General features: G+C 50.0%; 1 protein-coding gene and 1 long non-coding RNA gene across 3 annotated transcripts in view; one reads left to right on the plus strand and one right to left on the minus strand.

Moving 5' to 3' along the window:
* The window catches only part of ECI2 (enoyl-CoA delta isomerase 2), a 20502-nt gene extending 16324 nt beyond the window's left edge, over positions 1–4178 (minus strand). The window contains exons 1-2 of one of the 2 annotated variants that reach the window (XM_021097870.2): positions 2471–4178; positions 1161–1323 (exon numbers count right to left, since the gene is read on the minus strand). In XM_021097870.2, coding sequence (XP_020953529.2) covers positions 1161–1268 — 108 coding nt within the window. In that variant the 5' untranslated portion in view covers positions 1269–1323; positions 2471–4178. 2 annotated transcript variants of the gene reach the window in all.
* On the plus strand, positions 4071–21798 carry LOC110261764 (uncharacterized). The gene is made up of 2 exons (XR_002346265.2): positions 4071–4201; positions 20766–21798. It is a non-coding gene; the product is annotated as an uncharacterized LOC110261764 (long non-coding RNA).
* The last annotated feature ends 2680 nt before the right edge of the window (positions 21799–24478 follow it).

The following is a 24478-nucleotide window of genomic DNA, read 5'->3' on the forward strand; positions in this document are numbered from 1 at the left end:
TAAATTCTTTATTATACACACCCATGTGAAAGTAGAGGCTCACACCAGCCACAGGAAGGGAAAAACAGAAGAAAAAAAAAAAAACCACAGGAGCCCGGAGGGGCTGACTTCCCAGGACAGGCTTCAGACATTCTGACTTTTTAAAAAAACACTTAGGTATTTATTTATTTTTTCTCTTTTTAGGGTCACACCTGTGGCACATGGAGGTTTTCAGGCTAAAGGTCGAATCGGAGCTGCAGCTGCCAGCTTACACCACAGCCACAGCAATGCCAGATTCAAGCCGCGACTGCGACCTACACCACAGCTCATGACAATGCCGGATCCTTATCCCATTGAGTGAGGTCTGGGATCGAACCTGCGTCCTCATGGATACTCGTCAGATTCGTTTCCGCTGAGCCACGACGGGAACTCCCAGACATACTTACAACTTAAAAACGTAAGTTTTAGAATTTTGTTATAAAAATTTCCCAACATAGGCAGAAATAGAATATTATACTGAATTCCCAATATTCATCACCCAAATTCAATAACTATCATTTTTTTTGCCATCCATTCTTTTCTTTCCTTTTTTGCTTCATTATTTACAATTTTTTTCTTAATTTTTACATTTATTTTTTAATTTTTTGGCCATGCCTGCGGCATGCAGAAGTTCCCAGGCCGGGGCTCCAAACTGCGCCACGGCAGTGACAGCAAGGGATCCTTACTAGGCTACCAGGGAGCCCCACGGTATTTCACTATTTTACTGACTCCCAACACTACACTATCTTACCCCTATGTACCCAGGATGCATTCCTAAAAATAAAAATCAATATTTTCTTATAGAAACACGACGCCATTAAGAATAATCCCTAGGCATCATCTGATACTCCGTCCATATTCAAATTTCCGCAACTGTCTCCAGACAGCCTTTTCAGCTGATGGACGTTCATTAGGAGCCAAACGAAGTCTACACATTGGGGGTTCTATCTTTGAAGTCTCTTACTCTAGCGGGATCCTGGGGGGTTACTTTTGGCCTTTATTGTATTTCAAACACTGCTATAATAAATTCTCACGCACACACTCTTGAGAGGAAAGACACAAACCCTAAAAACATTGAGTGCATTTTTGAGCAACATTCAGCCTGTCTACCTGAGGACCCCTCGGCTAGAGATGCCATTTACCTGCTTATACAGCGCGTAGAGTTTCAGCTTCACCTCATTTCCTGGATCCTCCTTCAAGAGTTTCACTTGATTCATTGCCTTTGCAAAGTCCTCCTGGCTGGCTGCCATCGCAGGCCCACTCACGTGCAGCTGAGGTGCTGGGCAACGAATGACCTGCAGAGGGCTGCAAACAGGAGGACGGGTTTCTAACCTTTCCCAGCCCTTGCCCACCAAGGTGCTATATTTCTCCGCAAAGAGCTTCCCCAAAACTTGCCCCGACCCCCTGGGTGCCCACGGCAGTGGTGTCATTGCCGGGAAACCAATACAGAAGCTAACCGGAGTAATGGAGCAAAATTCAGATTAAATAGAGAGAGAAGCGGCCAGAAGCCAAGGAGCTCTGTAACTTTGCTGCAAACAGCACGTAAATGCAAGGGAGGCAGGCAAGACTTCGTGTGACTGCAGAGCCACCTGCCACCACTTCAGTGAAGTCGTTTCAATCCACTTGATTACGGCAAAGAGCACACAAGTTATTTTTAGAAGTAACGTTGCTCTGATATGAGAATGAAGCGAGCTGGGTCCAGATTTCTGGTTGGTAAGCATTCAGAGCTCAGTGCCCCAGGGGCCCTGCCGGGGGGGGGGGGGGTGCAGCAATAGGAACCGATGAAGAAGCAACTATGGGGAGGGGACTTTTATTTTGTTGCCGTGCCCACCCTTTTGGAAGTTCCCTGGGCCAGGGATCGAATCCGTGCCACAGCAGTGACAATGCTGGATCCTTAACCCACTGAGCCACCAGGGAACTCCACGAAGGGGACAACTCTCATCAGCAGTGGTGAAGCCATGCAGGAGCCACCAAGGAATCCACTTGCCCATCCACAGCGATAAACTGTGCCAACATCAAGGGATTTTTATTTGGAGGCTGGCAGCTGGACATCAGTGCTTGGATGGCAGAGCCATCTCCCTCTGGAAGCCACAACTCGGAGAAAAGGCACACCTCAGCTGAATGTGGACTTTATTTCTGTCATTTTCCCCTTCCTTGAGAAAATAATGCACTTAATCCTTTGCCTGGGGTATGTTATTTCTTTACTGGCTTATTACGAAACATTGTCCTGTAAGCTGTTGCTTAGGAAATTATAATTACTGCAGCGAAGCTGTGTTAGATAAAATATTGGCGAAGACAGGCTCTGAGTGTAATGAGCCTGCCCCATCCTCACCCCCCAAACAAACAAGGCTATGGAGACCACGGGGGTAAGTTAACCGAAAGAATTCTGTCCCCCGCGTCCCAGGGGCCAGATACATGCTGCGTAAGGGAACTCGGTTTCAGGGGGACTCACTGTCAACGGCAGAGGCTGTATCTGGCCTTGAGTTCTTGATTCTCTCGCCGTCCACAGCCTCATTCCTCTCTGACCTCAGTCCTGTGCTAAGTGAACAAGAATCAACCAGAGTCCGATGACTGAAACTGCCGCTGCTGAAAACACGGTTTTTTGTACTAAAATCGCTATCAGAGACATCACTGTTAACTCCAAACTCAGGTGGTTTTTCCAGAGCAGGAGAAACAAACAGACCTTGGAGCCACGGACCCCGCGGCCAGAGAGACATCCTGACTCCAAACAATTAAATGTCACAAGAGGGTGATTAACCACAGTTTCTTTGTTCTTCCTCTTTAAAAAAAAAACAACAAAACTGTAATTCAAAGACCTGGAGTGGCCCTGAGGCTTGAGACCCCCCTCCCATGCTTAGCGCCCTGCAATAAATCCTCAGTGCGCTGCCAACTCAGAGTTTGGCTTTCTGCCCTTCTGGGCTCATGGGCCCTTTTGCTTGGTCACATACTCACTAATTAACAAAGTATAAACTAGTGTCCGGTCAATTCCTTCCTGTCTGCTCAGCAAAAAATGTGTGTACACAAGCAACAGGCGGGGCGAATGAAGACGCCAGTGTTCAGAAGGGCAGATGGACACGTGCTGGCTTTCCAGACAGAGAATGCCTCTTTGTCTTGGAGGTAGGGAACCCCACCTGCCCTGGATGGTGAAGCCGGTGGGCAGACAGCCTCAGTCCTCATCCTGAGATGTTTAAGGGGCCAGGTGGAAGCAAAGCACAGACAGCAAGTGCTTCCAGGTAAGTAGCAGAGTAAGCAGAGGGGAGGAGAAAGCTTCCATGCCCAGCAAGGAGTCACAAACAATGGATGTTCCCAACAATGACCCTGGAATAGCCAAGTCGATGGCACCAAAGATAATTAAAATCACAGTTACAAATAAACCCCAACTTAAACGTATCATCCTCAAACCCTGAGTTAGTGTCATTCAGTAAAACTGGTCTTCTATAAGTCTCATGTTAAATAACTGAATTTTTTTAATTCGAAAAGGGGAAAGCTATGCATCCTATGTGAATTTAACAGCCGTTCAGTCCTAAGCAGAAAATGAAAGGAAAACTTCAAATGTTTGTGAACGCCGAAATGTTAAAGTTCTCACAAAACAGAGTGCAAATTTATTCATTTTAAAGGACTGTTTTCTAAAAAAAATGGCAAAACACGACCGTTTATTACGTAAAATCGGGAAAAATCACTCCGGACTCCGACCCCCTGAAGGCAACCGGCAGGGTTTTCCCATCACGTGGGCACAGCTCGGTGCGGGATTTCGCGCTGCCTGGCTGTGCACCCGCCACGCCACCGTCCCTGGAACAGGACGTTCTCCAGGAGCGGACAGGTCACCCGCAGCCTGACCCCAGGGCGCGCGCGAACCTTCAGGGCAGCTCGCCCGTCCTCCCCAATCCCCCACTCAGCAAAGCCCCTCGGAGCCCGCGGCGGGGCCGGGAGACCCAGCTGCGCAGTCCCGACCCTGGTGCCCGCCGCATAGGAGAACGCCTGGCATCCCTCCGTCCTGGAAACTTGCAAACCCAGCGGCCACCGAGACGCTATAGCGGACCGGGTGCCCCCTGCAAGACCCGCGGGCCCGGGCTCAGCACTTACCCCCGGAAAGCGCCCGAGAACCAACGATGCGCCAGCAGGCCCACCACCCTAGCCATGGCCGGCGTGGGCGGGACTCCGGGGACCCGGCCGCTGACCGCGGGTAGGAGCCGCGACATCATAGGTCGGAGCAGGGCCGGGGCGGGGCCGCAGCGCCGGGGAGCCGGGGCGCGATAGGTTGGAGCGGTCGGGGCGGGGCCATCATATGGGACGGAGGCGGGGCCAATCTGAAGGGAGTTGGGGCGTCTGGGGGCCCGGGGCGGGGCCGACGCTCAAGGTCAGGAGCCACCGGAAGCCTCCGGGCGCGTGGCCTGGGCACTGCTGGAGCCAGAGGCGCGGCGGGTTCTCTCCGCGGCCCGAGCGCATCTGTGTGAGAGAAGCACTAGTTCTGCTAAGGCCGCGGATGCCAGAGGCGCGCGGGGCGGGCGGAGCGGGCGGCGGTAGAGGCATAGTGGGGGTGGACAGCACTCCCTGACTCAGGTCTGAAGGTAAAACCAGTGGGTCTGGTTATTCAGGGTTTTTTTTGTTTTTTGTTTTTTGTTTTTGTCGTTTTGCTATTTCTTGGGCCGCTCCCGCGGCATATGGAGAGTCCCAGGCTAGGGGTCTAATCGGAGCAGTAGCCACCAGCCTACGCCAGAGCCACAGCAACACCAGATCCGAGCCACGTCTGCAACCTGCACCACAGCTCAGGGCAACGCCGGATCGTTAACCCACTGAGCAAGGGCAGGGACCGAACCAACAACCTCATGGTTCCTAGTCGGATTCGTTAACCACTGCGCCTCGGCGGGAACTCCTGGTTATTCAGTTCTTAGTGCAATCATATACTCCCATTCGTTTCTGGATAAAATGAAGAATCACAGAAGGCCAGCCAAGGCTTCGTCTAAGTGCTAATCTCCACCCCGTTATAGGGTCAGGTTGCCCTGTCGCTTCTGAAGGCTTGGCAGGGGGATGCCCTGTCGGCTAGGTCCTGTCTTAGAGTATCAGTTGCAGGGGAGAGGGGGCATGCCAGGGAGGGGAGTTGATCCAGGCCTGCGCAGAGAATCCCAGACGCCCCTCGTGGTCACAGGTCCCCAGGAGGAGCTGTCCCCTGCTGTAACTCGTCTTTGGGGCCAAGATGTCACAGTGTTGTGCTCAGCGTTCGGGCTAAATGTTTACTTTTAGGATCACAGAGTAGAACTTACCATATTTGACTGTCCTGCCGTCATAGTATTATTTCAGCTTCTGACATTCGAGCCATCAGGTGCTCTGATGACAACATGTAAAAGCCTGTCAGGCTCAGTGTTGGGAGACAATTCGGATGCTCTGTTATCAGTGAGAGGCAGAGTCAGAAGCACTCATACCCTCCCGTCAGCAGGCCTGTCACTTCTGATGGCTGCCCAGTCCGGGCGATCCTTTCCAAAACGGATTAACCCCCCCCACCCCGGCCCCGAACTCTGGTGCTATGTCTGGATTACTGTGGCTTGAATTATTGTCACTTAGGCCACTTGCCAGTTTTGCTGACCTCAGCCCCATCTGCAGGCCACCCTCTTCCTGCTTCCTGACTGACGTGCCTACATTATGAGCCTAACAGGACCCTCATTCTCCCGCAACCTTCCCCTGGGGTTGAAAATGACAGAGTGGGGCCCCGTGGCCTTTGGAGCAAACCCGGACAGCTTCGCCTGCCCTGTGAGGTCCTCAGGCTCAGGCCTTTGCCTCCTGCCCGGTGTGTCTCTCACCGACCCCGCCCTTGGACCTGGGAACCTGGCAGCTGGTGGACTGGGGATGCTGTTCCCCTGCTTCCATGTTCTCCCCTCCAGGCACTGTCTCTCCCAGGAAGTCCTCCGACCCTCTGCTGGGTGTGTCCTCTCTGTCTGTCATCTCAAAGCTCCTGTCTGGTTGTGCGTCTCATTGTCACCTGTCTCATCACTCGCCCAAGGGCACGCCCTGGGCAGGGTTCCCCACTTTCCCTCGACGGATGCACTGCTTGCCCTGAAAGACTCTGCGAATGTGTGTTGAAAGCTTCCGACTAGGCCACCTTTATCCATGTTGGATGGTACGTTGGGAGTAAATTGCTTCCTTTTTATTAAGTCGTCAGGAGGAATTAACACCAGGGCTGGGGGAGAGTTCCCTTGCGGCATGGGGGGTTAAGGATCTGGCATTGTCACTGCTGTGGCACTGGTTGGATCCCCCAGTTGGCCTGGGAGTGTCCTCATGCTGTGGGCGTGGCCAACACCCCCCCGCCCCTCCTCCCCAAACCTCCCAAACATCAGTGTCTTCATGCTTTAAAATATTTCTTTCTCTGTGAGTGGTATCTCACTGAAAAATTGAGAGAGAATTTGACTATTGCCAGGATCTTGCAGTAAAACCACCTAGTGGTACCAAAGAAACGATGTTATTATTTCGCTCTATACATTTGGGGAGGGGCAGAGAGTGCATTTTGTGTTCTTCTCTTAGCCTTTAACCACTGTTATTTCATGTTCCGTGTTCTGTGTGGTGACCGTTTCACCTAGAACATTGCTTGGGATCAATTCAACCTATGCTGTTGTTATGCTTTTTTTTTTTTTAAACCAAATTAACCCTGCTTTTTCTTCCTCGTTAGGCTTTGTATCATTTCCCCACACAGCCTTGTGTGTTCATGTCAGGATAGTAACGATTGTATTCTGGAATCTTCTATGCTTTTGAGTGTTCTTTCTATTCCCGACTGCTGTAGTTTAGAGAAGAAAGGCTTTTCAAAAGTAAACATTGGAAGGGGTTCTCACTGTGGCGTGGTGGGTTAAGAAGCTGACTGCAGCAGCTCTGATCCCCAGCCTGGCGCAGTGGGTTAAAGGATCTGGCACCGCTGCAGCTGTGGCATAGGTCGCAGCTGTGGCTCAGATTCATTTCCTGACCTGGAAACTTCCTTATGCTGCCAGTGAGGCCAGATAAGCAGAATCAGCAAGTATTTGACTCACGGTATCACCCTTGCCTCACTTGTCCTGCTCCTGTGATTTGTTCATTCCCCTGAAGCTAGTTTGCCCAGTTCGGGGTTGTTGCAAGCATGAAGCCAGCCTCGTGCTCGAAGACTACTTTTCAGCTGGCAAAGAACCCTCCCACAGGCACCACCCTCTGAGAATGACTGGACCTGGTAGATACTCTTGTGCAAGAAATGCCTGTTTTTTTCCCCAGCATCATTGCACTTTTTCTTGTTCACACCAAAGCTTAACTTACAACCTGTCCAAATGCGTAGAAAAGAATAACAAAAATGGCTGCACAGTGGCTAAAAAGTCAGCGACGAGAAAAAAATCATTATCTGGGTATTCAGCACAATGTTATATGATTTACGTTGATTTCAGGGCTTTAAGAAGGTCGGAGAGTGGCGTCCTTGGTTGATGCAAAGGCCCTCATTGTCCAGTGGATATTCTCAAAGTGTCACTTACTGACTTTTTCTTTCTCTTTCTGGCTGTGCCTGTGGCCTGTGGAAGTTCTCAGACCAGGGATCCAACCTGTACCACATCAGTGACTGGAGCTACATCCGTGACAACACCTGGTCCTTAACCTGCTGCACAACAAGGGAACTCCATCTCTCACTTGCTATTTTTGTGCCCACATGTTCTGTAGATTACCAAGAGAAGAATGTTGGAGCTCCTGCCGTGGCTCAGTGGTTAACGAATCCAACTAGGAACCATGAGGTTTTGGGTTTGATCCCTGGCCTTGCTCAGCGGGTTAAGGATCTGGTGTTGCCGTGAGCTGTGGTGTAGGTTGCAGATGAGGCTCAGATCCCACGTTGCTGTGGCTCTGGCGTAGGCCGGCAGCTACAGCTCTGATTAGACCCCGAACCTAGGAACCTCCACATGCTGCGGGTATGGCCCTAGAAAATACAAAAAGACAAAAAGACGAAAAAAAAAAAAAAAAAAAAAACTAAGAGAAGAACGTTGATGTTGCCAAGTATAATTGTGAATTTGCCTATTTCTCCACTCAGTTCTATCAGTTTGGGCTTCATGGTCTGTTGTTAGATCCATACAAATTGATGGTTCTTGATGAACTGACTTTTTCTAATATTACGTATTGTCCCTTTTTAATCTCTGCTAAATAATTTTCTTTGATAGGATGCCTAATTTTTATGGTATTAATATAGACCATACAGCTTTCTTTTTATTGGGCTTTATGTGGTTTATCTGTTTGATGTATGTATATCATCATATTTAAAGTAGGTTTCTTGTAGACAGTATATATTTATTTTTTGCTTTTGGGGTTTTTTGTTTGTTTGTTTGTTTTTTGGTTTAAATCCAGTCTGACAGTCTTTGTTTGTGAAGTGGTGCGATGTCTTGTGGTGACTGTTTTGGTTGACTCCGTCCTACCGTTTGGTGATTTTTCTGTTTGTTTTCTCTGCTTTTCCTTCTTCTGTTCCCCCCTTCCTGCCTTCTTTTGAGTATTTTTTTCAGTATGCTAATTAGCCTATTAGCTTTTTGGGCTATATCCCTTTGTGTTTTGTTTCAGTCGTTGCTCTAGGGATTCTGACGACGTAGTTTCCACGGTCTACTCAGCGACAATACTTTACAGCTTCAGGAAAAACATGTAGAAGGCTCGCGACCACATAGGTGTCTTTACCTTCTCCTGTATTCTGTCGTTGTCACATGCGTTACACTTACATACGCTGACACCTTCCTAGACAAGAATGTTTAATTATTGCTTTCCACCTCCATACGTATTTCAGGGAGCTTAAAAAGAGAAAGCTATCTCACTTAACCAGATAGCTATCATTTCTGTTGTTTTTTCCTTCATTCTTGAAGTTCCAGGTGTCCCTCTGGGAACATTTTCCTCTGGTCTTAAATTCCTTCAGCAATTTCGCTTAGAACAAACATACCAGCAATGACTTCTTTGGTTTTACTTCACCATTATTTTACGTTCATCCCTGAAGGATATTTTCATTGGCTACAGAAATCTGAATTGGGAGTTCCCATCGTGGCACAACGGAAAGGAATCCAACTAGGAGCCATGAGGTCGTGGGTTCGATCCCTGGCCTGGCTCAGTGGGTTAAGGATCTGGCATTGCTATGAGCTGTGGTGTAGGTCGCAGACGCGGCTTGGATCCTGTGTGGCTATGGCTGTGGCGTAGGTTGGCAGCTGTAGCTCTGATTTGACCCCTAGCCTGGGAACCTCCATATGCCGCAGGTGCAGCCCTATAAAGAAAAAAAACAAAAAACAAAAAAAACCAAGACATCTGAATTGGTGTTTCTTTCAGCACCTTAAAGACTTTACTCCACTGCAGTTAGGATTTCTGATGAGCAATCCTTTGCGTTATCTGGCATCGGAAGTATCTGAATGACTGTTCTCACACGTATGGTGTCATTTTGCTATGACTGCTTTTAAGTCTGTATTTTTGCTTTTCAGCAGTTTTTTTCTTTTTTGATGTGTGTAAGCATGGCTTTATTTATTTATCTTTTTAGTTTATCTTGGTTGGGCTCACTGAGCTTCTTGAATCTATAAATTGATGTCTTTTACAAAATTTGAGGAGTTTTTAGTCATTATTTCTTCAAATATTTTGACTGTCGTACATCTTTCTCCTCTTCTTCAGGGGCACCAGTAATAGGTGTGTTGTTCCCCTGTCCCTCGGACTGCTTGTATTTCAGTCCTTTTCCTGTGCGTTCTCCAGATTGGATAATTCCTGTGGATCCATCTTCAAGTTCACTGACACTTTTCTCTGTCATCTCCATTCTGCTATTGAGCCTCTCATATGCCTTTTTTCTTTTGGACATTCCCCACCCCCCTTTTTTTACCCTTTTTTAGGGCTGCACCAGTGGCATATGGACGTTCCCAGGCTAGGGGTCGAATTGGAGCTGCAGCTGCTGGCCTACACCACAGCCACAGCAATGCAGGATCTGAGCCACATCTGCAACCTACACCATAGCCAATGACATTACCAGATCCCCAACTCATTGAGCAAGGCCAAGAATTGAACCTACTTCCTCATGGATACTAGTCAGATTTGTTTCTGCTGCACTGCAGTGGGAGCTCCCTGACATTCTATTTTTCAATTCCGAATTTCCATTTTGCTCTTTCTTACAGTTTTTCTTTCCCTGTTGCCAATTTCTCTTTATTTTCATCTCAGAAGTCCTCACATTTACCTCATGGAAGAAGGTTATAATGGCTGGTTTAAATGATTGGCAAAAAAATTGTTGGTTTTATATACACTGCCTCATGTCTTTGGTCGCTTTCCCTTGTCCACTTTGATTCTCTCTGTTTCTGATGCACCTGCTCTGGGGCTCCAGCTTGCCTGTTGGGCTCCCGCACCCACTGCCCCGTCCTGCACTGGGCAAGCGCTGTACTTGATGAGCCATGTCAAAGGTGTGTCTTGGGGTCTCAGCTGGGCTATCAGGTCTCTGCCGACTAGATTCAGACCATTGATTCCTTTTAGATCCCCTCCTTTAACGGTGTCTTTGATCCTGAACCATTTCAAGTAAATTGAAGTTTGATTCGTTGATAGAAAATTCACAAGTCCAGTCCAGCCAATGTAATGCTTTGGTGCAGCATGGCTGTCATCTGAATAACTCTTCCCATTCTCTGCACCTGTGGCATTTCAGGGGGAAAAGAATGTCGTGCACATTTGATGCCACCCAACATTTTCAGCCCAAGTATAACTGCAGGCAGCCCTCAGGAGTGTAATCCTGTGTTTTTCTTACACTCCATGGTGCCCGAATGGAATGAACATGTCTGAGTGTTGCTGTCAGTACAGGAAGCTGAGACAAAGCCTTGGTTAACAGGACTGATATAAAAGGAGTGGTCTGTCATTCATCTGCCACGATCTGCTCTATTAGGTTGCTGGCAGCCTTTAGCAAGGTGGAAAATTGATGGATGGATGGAAGAATTCGTTCCCTCTTCAGCAGACATTTTTGGGTCACTCGTTATGTGTCAGGCAGCAGAAGAGGACTCTCTTGGCGGGTGGGTGAGGCTCCCAGGCAGAGCTCTGGGTGCCCGTGGGATATGGGTTTGTTGAGGAGAGGCTGTGGAACAGCAGGCTCTGCTCTTTCTGCCCAGGCAGAGAAAGGGGAGAGGGACTCCAGCAGAACTGGTGCAGGAAGCCACAGGGGAGGGGCTTAGGACCCGTATTTGCTGTAACAACATCAGTAATTTTTTTTTCTTGTGAGGGCCACACCTGCAACATGTGGACATTCCCAGGCTAGGGGTCGAATTGGAGCTGTAGCCGCCAGCCTACGCCAGAGCCACAGCAACGTGGGATCCGAGCCACGTCTGCGACCTACACCACAGCTAGTGGCAACGCCAGATCCTTAACCCACTGAGCAAGGCCAGGGACTGAACCCGCAACCTCATGGTTCCTAGTCAGATTCGTTAACCACTGCGCCACAACAGGCACTCCAAGCGCTTTATTATTTTAATCCAGGTAAATCTAATTTGTGTTAAGTTGAGGTAAATGAATTTGATACAAGTGGGAAAGGATTGCAGATTAGAGAGGTGTGATGGAAAGCTCTCAGGAAAATATGCTGAAGGTTCTGAGACCACCTGACATTAATATGTGAAGATTTTTAGTAAAGGAAACATGAAATCAATGAATTGTAATGATGACTGATCGGTTTCAAAATTGTGGTAAAATACATGTAACATAAAATTTAGGAGTTCCATCGTGGCTCAGCAGTTAACAAACCCGACTAGGATCCAGGAGAACTCGGGTTTGGTCCCTGGCCTCGCTCAGTGGGTTAGAGATCTGGCGTTTCCGTGAGCTGCGATGTAGGTCGCAGATGTGGCTCAGATCTGCATTGCTGTGGCTGTGGTGTAGGACCAAAGAGGCAGCTCCGATTCGACCCCGAAGCTGGGAACCTCCATATGCCGCAGGTGTAGCCCTAAAAAGACCCAAAAAAATTTACTTTCTTAACCATTTTATGTGTACCGTTCATTAGCTTGGAGTACAGTCACATCACTGTACATCCAAGTGCCAAAACGCTGTCCATCCAGCAAAAATGAAACTCTGTGCCCATTAACCCACTCCTCTGTTCTTTTCCCTCCTGGCTTCTGGCAGCCACTAGTCTACTTTCTTTCTCCGTGACTTTGACTATTCGAGGGACCTCATGAATAGAATCACCCAGTGTTTGTCTTTTGCAACGTTCACTTTTTTTTTTTTTTTGGCCTTTTTGTCTCTTAGGGCCACACTGGCAGCATATGGAGGTTCCCAGGACAGGGGTCGAATGGGAGCTGTAGCCGCTGGTCTATACCACAGCCACAGCAATGCGGAATCTGAGCCACACCTGTCACATGGATTAACCACTGAGCCACGACGGGCACTCCATGTAACTTTCACTTTTCATGATGTCTTCAGGTTCATCCACATTGTAGCACATGTCAGAATTTCCTTCCTTTCTTAGGTGGGATGTGCCTGTGGCATGAGATAGTTCCCAGGCCAGGGATGGAACCCTCACCACAGCAGCAACCCTCGCCACGGCAGTGGCAAAGCCCAATCCTTCACTGTTAGCCACCAGGGAACTCCAACTTCCATTTCTTTTCAATGACAAACCTCGGTTTGGTCTGAGAGGAGAGACCACCTCCTGGTCTTGCAGGTCTTAGGCGACTTGAGGGCTCGTTTTCCCCTCCCTTTAGAAAGAGGGTCCAAACCAGCATTAGTCCTTGGGTCACATGTGCACTTGAATTAGAAAGGGTGACCCAGCCGCTGCAGCCCCTTGAGAACCTGGCTTGGCCAACTGAGCTGGCTGGACGTCTTCCTGTCTTTGTGTCCCTTGGTCCTCATTGCGTGTAAAAAACGCACTCCTGAAAAGTTGAGAGTTATGTTTTATTCTGTGGACAAAACTTAGTACTTAGGCCTGGGACACAACATCTCAGGTAACTGCAGAGGTCAGGGAAATAGCCAAGACCTATGGGAGTTTTGCAGTAGAGACCAGCTCGTTGCAACATCAAAAGATTACTGTTAAGGGCAAGCCACTCTCTCAAGGTACGGCATTCAGTTCCTTCTGTGTGTGGGAAGATGCAAGAGTCTGGGCTCACTGAAGTCTTTCCTTTGGTGTGCACCTCCGCTCTCTGCGGCGGGTGTCCTGTGCTCCTCGTCTTGAGCCCTCTCGGGGCTCACCATCGGGGGTGGCTGCAGTGGCTGACGGCTGCAAGGTGCTTGTTACGGATCCAGCCGGTGGTCTTCTTCGTTCACATCCAAGTGCTGAGATGACACTCACTGGTTGCCCACAAGGCTTGGTTCGCAGGACTCTGGTGGCCTGAACATGAGGTCCATCAGGAGACAATAGATGTCCATTTATTATGCAGAGTGCCTGGGTGCGTGGCTCCGCAAACAGTAAGGAGGGATTTGTGCAGGCAGCCTGGGGAGACCTGGAGCTGGAGCTGGAGCTGCCATTGTGGGCTGAGGGGGTGGGGGGGCCTTAGGACCGCGGAGAGACGTGGTTACGCCGTGAGTGGGGAAGGATGCGCTGTCTTCAGGAGATACTTTATCTGCCCACACGGCAGGGCAAGTAGCAGGCTCTTAGATGAGCAGTAGCCTCTTGTCGGGCACTATTGATCTTCTTGGGAACTCCATAGAAGGCAGTGAACTCCAAAACTGTGTGTCTTTCAGAGACTTCTATTGTTTAATATATTCAAGGGAATTAGGTCTCAGTAGGAGGAGTGTGTGTATACACACACACACACACACACACACACATATATTTTTATGGCTAAACCCACAGCATATGGAAGTTTCCAGGCTAGATGTTGACCTACAGCTGTGACCTATGCCGCAGATGTGGCAACACCTGATCCTTTAACCCACTGTGCTGGGCCAGGGATCAAACCATCACCTCTGCAGCAGTCAGGTTCTTAACCCACTGTGCCACGGTGGGAACTCCCCAAAGTGGGTATTTTTAAAGAGAAATTGTAGATAAACCATGAGATGATCCCATGGGCTGTTTCACCTTTTCTGTCGCTAATGCTGGGTATTTAAAAGCAATCAATTCCTTCCTAACTCAAAGTAATGACTGATACACCGAAGGCCATGAATCTTTGTAATGGAGCTGGGGTTAATTTACTTAATTGCAGGTTTCGAAGCAGTGCTCTCTTAAACTTTGTGCTCAGCTTTATTAATTTTCAGAAGCTGGGATTAACTTCGCTGTCGCTGTGATTCTTTTTGAATTCATATTCAAGTACTGCCACGTCCAGCGCTGCAGCAGCGGGAGACCCTGGAAGAGGGAAGGCTCGGCCTAACAGCACAGAAGGCTCTTACGTCTAGAAAGCGGGGGACCAGGAAGCACTCTGTTCCGCAGAACAAGGGCCCTAGGCTCTAGCCCACGTGACTTTTATTAGGGAAGGTGACGTAGGGTCGTGAGCAAAATCAGGTGCAGGTCATGACAAAGCTCTCTCTTCGTGGTAGTGCTTTTGCACCTGCACCACATTTGTTCACTGCCTCGTTCAGCAGTTTCCGTGGTCTCCGCCAAAGTACTCATTGCACACCCCAAGCCCAGTGACGAACTATTACATTGAATCTGGACAGCTACATTCCCCCCCCCCACCTTTTTGGTCTTTTCTTAGGGCCACACATGCTGCACGGGGACGTTCCCGGGCGAGGGGTCCAATGAGAGCTGCAGCTGCGGGCCTATGATACAGCCACAGCCACACGGGATCCTTAACCACAGAGTGAGGCCAGGCAGCCTCATGGATACGAGTCGGGTTCGTGGCCGCTGAGCCAGGACAGAAACTCCCAACGATCCCCCTTTTAATCAACGCTTCCCACAAGAAGGTACCTACACTTTCTGATAAGCTGCAGATATTGACAACTGAAGGTCACGCCTGAGTGTGCGTGGGAGGTGCTTCCTGAGTGATGCCATGTGCCACGTGCGTCCTTGGCACCAGGGAGTGGTGCCAACCACACAGTCTTGCTCTCACTGAACTCACCTTCTGGAGGAGGGAGGCAAAAAGTCATCAGCAGACAAATAAAATCATTTCAGGTATTAAACATTGTGGAGAAAATACACCAGGATCCTGATTTTCAAACGTGCTGTGTGTGTGTGTGTGTGGAAGCGGGGGTGTCCAGAAAGGCTCCAAGCTCTGTCTTGTGAGCTCAGAGAGACCGCTGGGCTCTGTCCAGTCCCTCTTCCTACACCCTCCCCTGTTCGCGTTCTTTCTTTCTTTCTTTGGCCACACCTGCAGCATTTGGAAGTTCCTGGGCTAGGAGTCAAATTGGAACTGCAGCTGCCGCCTACACCGCAGCCACAACAAGGGGTCTGAGCTGCATCGTACGTAACCGGTACATATGTGCCCATTTATGTAAACTGACACATTTACAAATTGGTCTTCAGGAGACGGAAGAATAATGGAATTATTTTCTTTATAGAAACCGTAGAATTTTCAGGCAGAGGGGAACTTTAACAAAAAACTCGCTGTTTGTTTTATGGGTGAAGCTGTGACACACAGACAGATGAGTGACACTGGGACAGAGCAGAGCCATCCTAGAAGCCAGCTCTCTGCATCCCCTTTCCACTGGGGGGGCTACACACAGCGCACGTGCCCTCACTCCCCACTCTGCCAGGCCCCAGCTGGCTTCGGAGCTCCGATTCTATCATCCAGTAACCTTAGAGTCACTCCCTTGGGAGTTCCTTGAATTCCCGGGGGTAAGTCAGTTATGACCTCAGGTAGATCAAACATTTGGCCTGAGAATTCATTGTACCTTTTTCATTTTACTTGCTTTATTTTTATTGTTAATTTTTTTTTTTTTTTTTTGCTTTACAGGGCTGTACCTGTGACATATGGAAGTTCCCAGGCTAGGGGTCGAATCGGGGCTGCAGCTGCCGTCCTACACCACAGCCACAGCAACGCCAGATCCGAGCCTTCTGTCTTTTTTTTTTTTTTTTTTTTTTTTTGTCTTTTGTCTTTTTTTGTTGTTGTTGTTGCTATTTCTTGGGCCGCTCCCGCGGCATATGGAGGTTCCCAGGCTAGGGGTTGAATCGGAGCTGTAGCCACCAGCCTACGCCAGAGCCACAGCAACGCGGGATCCGAGCCGCTTCTGCAACCTACACCACAGCTCATGGCAACGCCAGATCGTTCACCCACTGAGCAAGGGCAGGGACCGAACCCGCAACCTCATGGTTCCTAGTCGGATTCGTTAACCACTGAGCCACGACGGGAACTCCAGATCCGGGCCTTCTCTCAAGAACCTGCACCACAGCTCACGGCCACGCTGGATCCTTAACCCACTGAGCGAGGCCAGGGATTGAACCCGCACCCTCACAGGTACTAGTCAGGTTCTTAACCACAGCAGGAACTCCCTGTCTCGGCAATTCTAGGCCCTTACATTTCCGTATGTATTTAGATTCAATTTGTCTCTTTCCACACCAAACCAAACCAAGCCAAAACAATACAATACTGCTGGCGTCTGATTTGGGTTGCACTGCATCGGTAGTTCAATTTGGTGAGAATATTTACAATATTCTTTCAATCTGTGAACATAGAATAGCTTTACACTTATTTAGGCTTAAAATATTTTTTTTTTCTCAGAGTTCCCTTGTGGTACATCAGGTTAAGGATCTGGCATCACTGCAGTGGCGCAATCCCGGCTGTGGCACAGATTTGATGCCTGGCTCGGGAACTTCCACATGCAAATGTTTTCTCTAAAAGATATTGAAGTTTTTCATACGTCTAAAGTGTCATTTTCTATTTTTTTAATAGTAGGTAGAAGTTACCTTTTGTATGTTGTAGGATCTCCAACGTTACTCAATTTCTTTCTTTTTTTTTTTCCTCAAGCATGTTTGCTTGTATTAGTTCTATAAGTAGTTTCCATTTGCCACAATTTTTTAAGTTTTTTTTAATTAAAGTATAGTTGGTTTACAAAGTTGTGCCAACTTCTTTCGTACGGTAAAGTGTGGTATAGATCGCAGACTCGGCTCAGATCTGGCATTGCTGCGGCTCTGCTTCGGTCCCTAGCCTGGAAACTTCCATATGCTGCGGGTGCGACCTTAAAAAGACCAAAAAAAAAAAAAAAAAAAAATTGGTGGGTGAGAATCTCTCAAGAAGAAAGTAGAATAAGAATTCCGCGTTAAACTGGGATCTTGAACATATCATTTCACTCCTAAAATCCCAGGCAATCAATAGTGAGGATTTTTAAAGAGATCCCACAGGACTGGGAGAACAGACCTCCCAGATTAAAACAGGGGCAGAGCTTCAGCTCTCCTGTCCTGTGTGTCCTTTGAGAGGTGACTCTGCGGCATCTCACACGGGAAAGTGTCTCTCTTGCATCTCTGCGCACTCGACAAAAATATCCTCAAAGAAGTAAAGGAGGAGTTCTCCTGTGGCTCGGTGGGTTAAGGATCTGGCGCTGTCACTGCAGCAGCTCCAGGGGCTGCTGTGGCGCGGGTTCGACCCCTTGCCTGGGAACTTGCACATGCCTCGGGCTCGTCATTTTCCCGGTGTCATTTGTGGACGAGTGCATCCTCCCCCCGCATCTGTGGGGCTGCCTCCTTCATCTACAAAGATACCTATCGAAGGCGCCTGCAGTGACTTCCCACGGCTGTTTATCTCTGGGCCTGAAAGTGTGGGGTTGGCCCTCCCCTGGGGCCGCCCCACCAAAGCCTCAGGGGTGGGGCTGTGACTCTCCCAGCTCCCCCTCCAGGTGGGAACATTCTGGGACTTATTCGGCACCTCCCCCCAGAGTTTCTCCCTGGAACCGGCTCCCTGGTGCACTTTCCAGCGGCCGCTGTCCCCACCGCCCTGCCCGCGTCCCCCCATCAACCGTCTCAGAGCTTCTCCATCTAAACCTGTGTGTGTGGATGTGCCTCTGGCCCCCATCAGTCCCACTGGTTTCTGTGTCTGTTGTTTGGCCTTGTGAAGCGGGCGAACTCACCCCACATCCCACAGCAGGTGGACATGAGAACTGGCCTCCAAACCCCCACGGTGGCCTCAGGGTTTGGCTTTAGTTTTGACCGTCCTGGCCTTCGCCCACGTGGCCCCCTTGCCTGGTTTCTTACCACCTTCCCCAGCGGGTCATTCTCTGCTGTGACTTCAGACTTGCTTCACTTAAGATAATTTGGACTTTCCTTCGGGCTGTGGCTCGGGTAGGTGCCACCCAGGCTATGATGGAAAAGCAGACCTGGAGGAGCAGCAGGCAGATCATCAGCAGTTACCAACGTGGTGCCCCTTGGGGCCTTCTGGGGCCTTCCAGGTGTATCTCGAAGAAAAAGCGGCAGTCCCACCGCACAAGAACAAGCAGAAGCCTGCACTGATTTCACAATTCAGCTCTTAATCTTGGGAGGTTGGAGAGGCTGCACATGGCCTTCGGCCTCCAGTCCCAGAGCCTCGCTTAGGACTAACGTGGGGCAGCCAGGGGGAGGCGCGGGCTAATCACCTCTGGTTTCTTTGGAGGAATTCGACATTGACCTCAGAACCCACTGTCGCTCCCCTATAACCACAGGTCAAGCTTCGAACAAGCAACGTGCGTGTGGTGCTTCTCTACCAATGCGCTTGTAGCCTCCTTAGTTTTGAGTTTTTTAAAAAAACAATACAGCTCTACTTATGCTTTCCACACTTGTGTGAATTTTATTTTTTTCATTTTTTAAAGTTTTATTGAAGTACAGTTGGTTTGCAACGTTGTGAACGGCTATGGTCATTCCGTGTACGTACCTGGACCCCGACGGTCTGGTGCGGGATCTGAAGTCCAGAGCGCGTGAAACCAGCAAGAGAGCCCCCGCGAAGCATTCTTAACCCTTTTTATTCCTGCTGGGGCGAACTGCATGATACGACAGTCCAGGTGACAAATCGAAGACACGGACGGGACCACACGATCGTGGGGACTGGCACTGGTCTGGGGGAGGGGCTCGGTGCGGTGAGGGCTGAAGGGTTCAAGGTCAAGAGCCAGCCCATCATTTCTGGGTCAGGTCTGGAGAACACTGGGACGGGTTAATGTCTCGGAAGGCCCACTGTGCCCGCTTTCCGTTTTCAGCCCTTTCTGTCCCAGGCTCGTGATCCGGCTCAGCCCTGAGCAGAGCTTAGCTAAGCGACCAGAGCTCTGGAGCCGCCAGCTCTGAGGCCACGGTGTGCAGAAAAGCCGAGGGGACTGTTCTGCAACCTTTCTGTTACCGGCTTCTTGTCGGTGCCTATGGTGTTGTCTGTGATAAATGTTATTCTATGACACAGACGCAGGAGTTCCACTAACTTTACGTGGATGCTTCCAAAGCCAGGGGCAGACACCCTTGGTTTCTTTCCTTTTTTCTTTTTCTGCAAGCTTTCGTGGCGTGACCATCCTCTGATGTCTTCTCAGATTTTCAGATAAATGGCTTTCATTTACTTCGCCTGCTTTGTGGCTCTTGGTACAGGGTTCAAGTGTCATTGGCATCAAAATCACAAGCGGTTGGTCCCCCTCTTGGGGCGATGGGCCCCCGGTTTTCCTCTGCGGGGAGCTGCCTGTTCCCCAGAGCCGGGCCCGGTGGGGAGCGGCCACAGGCCCAGCCAGGATGGGACACAGTTGTCTAACTCCGCTCCCTGCTCCTGGTGCTTTAATTACACGTTTGCCCCAAGGAACAGCCCCTGGTTCCACCCGCGTGATGTGATTATCTCAGAAAGCCCTGTAGACTCCAAGAGCTGTAATTAAGGAGCAAGAGAGTCCTTGTTGCGATAATTGCAAGGTGGTGGCAGAGGCCTGGGAGTTAAATACTTTTCAGGCCACATGTATCTGCACGTGTTCCTTTCTGTCTGTTCCTTGCCCGCAAAGTACCCCAATCCCGGGTGACCGAGAGTGAGTTCAGTGAGTGCAAGTGCTGGTTTCGGCCCATGCAAGATCTCCAGGCAGCTGACCAGCCTGCGGTGCAGCACCTGCTCCAGGGCCTGACCCTGCGAGGCCCACCTGCCCCTGGGCTCCACGTGGTCCCCGGAGCCATCACCCTCACCATTAACTAGAGTGCCTTCCTCTCTCCAGCTCTCTGTCCCCTGAGGACAAGGAGGAAACTTCCTGTGCTCCACACCCCTCCGTCCCAGCCTCTGTTTTTTTTTTTTTTTTTTTTTTGTCTTTTTGCTATTTCTTGGGCCGCTCCTGCGGCATGTGGAGGTTCCCAGGCTAGGGGTCGAATCGGAGCTGTAGCCACCGGCCTACGCCAGAGCCACAGCAACGCGGGATCCGAGCCGCGTCTGCAACCTACCCCACAGCTCCCGGCAACGCCGGATCGTTAACCCACTGAGCAAGGGCAGGGACCGAACCCGCAACCTCATGGTTCCTAGTCGGATTCGTTAACCACTGCGCCACGATGGGAACTCCCCCAGCCTCTGTTAATAGCACTCAACACCCTGGAATTACCCAGTGTCTCCCAGCTCCATGGTCACCGTCAGGGCAGTGGCACCCTCTCAGTGGAGTGACTGCCTCGCCAGGCCCTCCCTTAGCCTTCCTCCAGCCCTGGGCTCTGAGGATGCTTCGCCTCTGCCATCTTCAGACGTTCTTGCTGTGTGGTCATTGGCTTTCTTCTCTCACCTCTGCCACCAGCTGAGAGTGACAGCTCTGCTACCCTATCCAGTGCCTGGCAGAGGCCCTCAGTAAATACGACTGGCTAAATGAAAGAGGCCTGGTGTTATCTTTCTCTCTCTTTTTGCTCCAGTTATCATGACTGGGGTTACTGGGTGAGGGGCAGACTTTTACCCCAAAGTAAGAAGTCCAGCTCTTCCAGAAAAATCTTAGGTGGTCAGAAATCTGGGCAAGAGCTGGTCCCACAAAGTATTCTTTCTTTAATGCAGGCCGGCTCGGTGGTGAATTCCTGCAGGACGTGTTTACTCAGAGACTGGATTGGAGGCCATTCGAGGAGCATCCCAAAGTCACTCCCAGGTGCCCAGGTTCTAGACTCACAGCCTCATGAATATGTCACACGGGCAGGTTCATGACAATGAAGGAGCCCTTCCCCTGGCCCACGTGTTTCTCTCTGTAGATTCGACTTTCCTTCGCCCCTGAAACACCCAGCTGCAGGAGACAGAAGAGGGACACCACCCCTCTTTGGACTTCCTGGATCCCAGAGATCGACGACCTAAACTTGGACGGCACGCTGAGAGCCCAGACGTTGGCTGGAGCCGAATCTCTGTGCGGACGTGGGTTAGCATCGCCCTGGAGATATTCCTCCGCAGGAGCATAATGAGGGGGTAATGAAAGGATATGAGACCCTAGAGCGGAAAGGGGCGTTAAAGGAGGGAGCAGGAGGAGGGCCCCAAAAGAAGTGCAGTCAGCTCCGTTCAAACCTAGTGCAGGACCTGGAATCTGAGTGTTACGGATTTAGAACCTATTTGAGACCTATCCCAAAGGACTCTTGTGAAAATCAACACAGACAGACTCTGGAGGTCGGAGTGGGGAGCTCTTTCGCACGGACGGCTCCACATCAAGGATTCCAACGGGAAGGGAGGTACCTTCCCTCTATGGCAGGAAGCGACCCTGCTTTACCAGCTAGAAGGAGGCGGCAAGACTTTCTCCTCGCCTGGCAACAGCTCAGCCAATGAGAAGCCGCTGTACTTGGAGGTCCGAGTTTCCTCCAATAGTCTGTTTGTTTACAGCAGCTCCTCCCCACGCCCTCGTCTCCGTAAGGGTTCCCTCTGCTTACTTGGCTGTGCTTCCCCGTAGTTGCGTTCCCCAAACTGCTGTATAAATCCACCTTGCTGGGAAAATAAACCGTCTTATTGTTTTAGCTTAGCGCTACGATGATGCCTGTAAAATAGAGTTTTTTGAAAATCGAAATATAGTTGATTTACACTGATGTGTTCGTTTCTGGGTACAGCAGTGATTCCGGTATACGTATATGTATTCCTTTCATTATAAAGGTATTGCAAGACATTGAATACAGCTCCCTGTATTAGTCAGTGGGTCCTCGTTTCTATTTCATATGTAGTAGTTTTTGTTTGTTTTTTCTTTTTCTTTTTTTTTTAGGGCCGCACCCGAGGCCTATGCCACAGCCACAGCAACGCAAGATCCAAGCTGCCTCTGCAACCTACACCACAGCTCGTGGCAACGCCAGATCCTTAACCCACTGAGTGGGGCCAGGGATCGAACCTGCAACCTCATGGTTCCTAGTCGGGTTGGTCCGCCGCGCCCCAACAGGAACTCCTGTAGTAGTTTGTATCTGCTAATCAATCCCAAACTCCTAATTGATCCCTCCCTCCCCTTCCCCCTTTGGTAACTATAAGTTTGTTCTATGTCTGTGAGTCTGTTTCTGTTTCATAAATGAGTTCTTTTGGAGCATATTTTAGATTCCACTAGAAGTGATATCATGTGATATTTGTCTTTCTCGGTCTGACTTACATAATGATCAGATGCAGGTCCGTCCATGCTGCTGCCAATGGCATTCTTTCCTCCTTTCTTTAGCTGAGTAGTAGCCTCTTGTGTATATGTACCACCTCTCTTTTATCCATTCATCTGTTGATGGACATTTAGGATGCTTCCGTATTTCGGCTCAAAAGGAGTCTTGATTCACGAGCTTTATCCTCCTGACTAGCTGCAGTGCTCAGGCCTCACGTGGTCCATGGGGGACTTAAACAGTGAGGTGTAACTGATGCGGTTTCTGCTGGTCCTGACTCTCAGCTTGCTGGATGGACGGCTGGAATACTGCCCGGAGAATGATGACGCCTTTGGGGAGTAGCACGAGCCCTCTTGTCAGAGTGGAGCCGTGAATCTTTTTTTTTTTTTTCTTTTTACAGCCGTACCTGTGGCATATGGAAGTTCCCAGGCCAGCGGTCAAATTAGAGCTGTGGCAGTAGGTCTATACCACAGCCTCAGCAACACAGGATCCAAACCACATCTGTGACCTTTGCTGCAGCTTGTGGCAATGCTGGATCCTTAACTCACTGAGCGAGGCCAGGGATTGAGCCCACATCGTCACAGACACTGTCAGGTTCTTAACCTGCTGAGCCACAATGGGAACTCCAAGCAATGGGTCTTGACAGCACTTAAAGGCCAGTGTTTTTTCCCTCCTAGGATACTTCCCCCCCCCCATAGGAGCATCCCTCGTAGGTTCTCTTTTGGGGGTAAACACTAACTAGTGCTTCACATCCCCACTGTGTTCCCAGAGGGTAGACCTCCCACTGCAGTAGCTGAGGGTCCCACAACCATCGGCATCTCTGGTCATCCAACCACCTCCACAGCTGGATTCTGAGCTCCCAGAAAGGAGGTCCCCAATGTTATCCATCGTTGACTCCTTGGCATCCTGCCCGTTGCATGTGTGTCGTTAGGAAGACACTCATTCTTATTTATTAAAAGACTGATCAGAGGAGAAAGGAAGAGTGTCTCTGTGTAACTGAGTGGTTTAGTGAAAAGTTTGCCACTGCGGTCAAAGCAGGTAGGCGACGGACACTGCTGCTGGGGTCTGAGAGGACTTCTGAGCATCCTGAAAGCATCCATACTTTTAACCCCACCCCCTCTAATGCCTGACTGAAGAACTGGTTACTAGGTTCAAGAGCATCTTTAAAGCCACAGATGAAAGCATTTACCAATGAAGACAGCTGTCACAACATCGCCACCCGTCGCTGTTCCTGTTTGAGACACATCTTGGGCGCTGCACCTTAAACCGAGACCCACTGAACGGAAGGTGTGCTCCAGGCGGACAGTGGCCTCTGTCCCTGCTGTCATAGCTTCCTCCCCAAAGTAGCAGACGCTTGGATTTTCTAAGCCTCCTCGCATCTTCGAAGTCTGCACTGGCCTTACGGCAGTTACTGCCTTTCTCGCGAAGATGAGGAGGAACCCCTTTGTTGGGAATCACTGGGACACCTTATGGTCATGGCGAGAATTGCATCTCAGCCTGGATCTAAACAAGAGCCCCGCCCAGGCCTTGGGGACACCAGGTGGCCGAGGCTCGCTCTTCTCCATGGGAAAGACTCCATGTCTCTTTTTATTCGTCATTCCCAGAAGGATAAGCCTTCTGCTCTGGAAGGATGCGAACTCGTCCTGTTTGATTCCATGTGTGTGACAGGCGACTCTGTTCTCTGCCCCGCCCTGCACCCCCGGGTGTGAGTCCCGAGCCGGGGCCATGCTCTCCCAGCTCTCCACCGCCCTGGTGACTTCCTCACGCTGGGGCCACCGGCCTTTCTGGTTCCCCTTCGGCAAATACACTCCAGTCCCCCAGAGACCGATTTCCACGGAAACCATGGCCACAGGGCGCCTTCTAGAGAGGCTGTCTGTCGAGCAGGGTGTGGCAGAAAGGAGGCACAGTCTCAGGATGACGTTAGAAATGGGAACAAGACACAGAGACAGCAGAAGAGCCCGTGAACATGCCAAGTGTTTGAGAACATTTCTATTGGTGGAGGGACAGACCTCAGAAAGATCAGGAGGCCAGACACAGAGCACCTGCTGTGTGCCAGGCTTGAGGCAAAGTGCTGGAGGGGTCGGGGGTCAGATGGCACCTTGTCTCCAGGGCGTTTGCAGCCTCTCAGTGCACAGAGAATCACACCAAACAAGAGCACAGCAAAGAACGGAGCAT

This window comes from Sus scrofa, chromosome 7, assembly GCF_054392235.1.
Source record: "Sus scrofa isolate SSC_HxYL_T2T_F1_AM1 chromosome 7, Sscrofa_HxYL_maternal_Yorkshire_Landrace_v2.0, whole genome shotgun sequence".
Classification (NCBI taxonomy): domain Eukaryota; kingdom Metazoa; phylum Chordata; class Mammalia; order Artiodactyla; family Suidae; genus Sus; species Sus scrofa.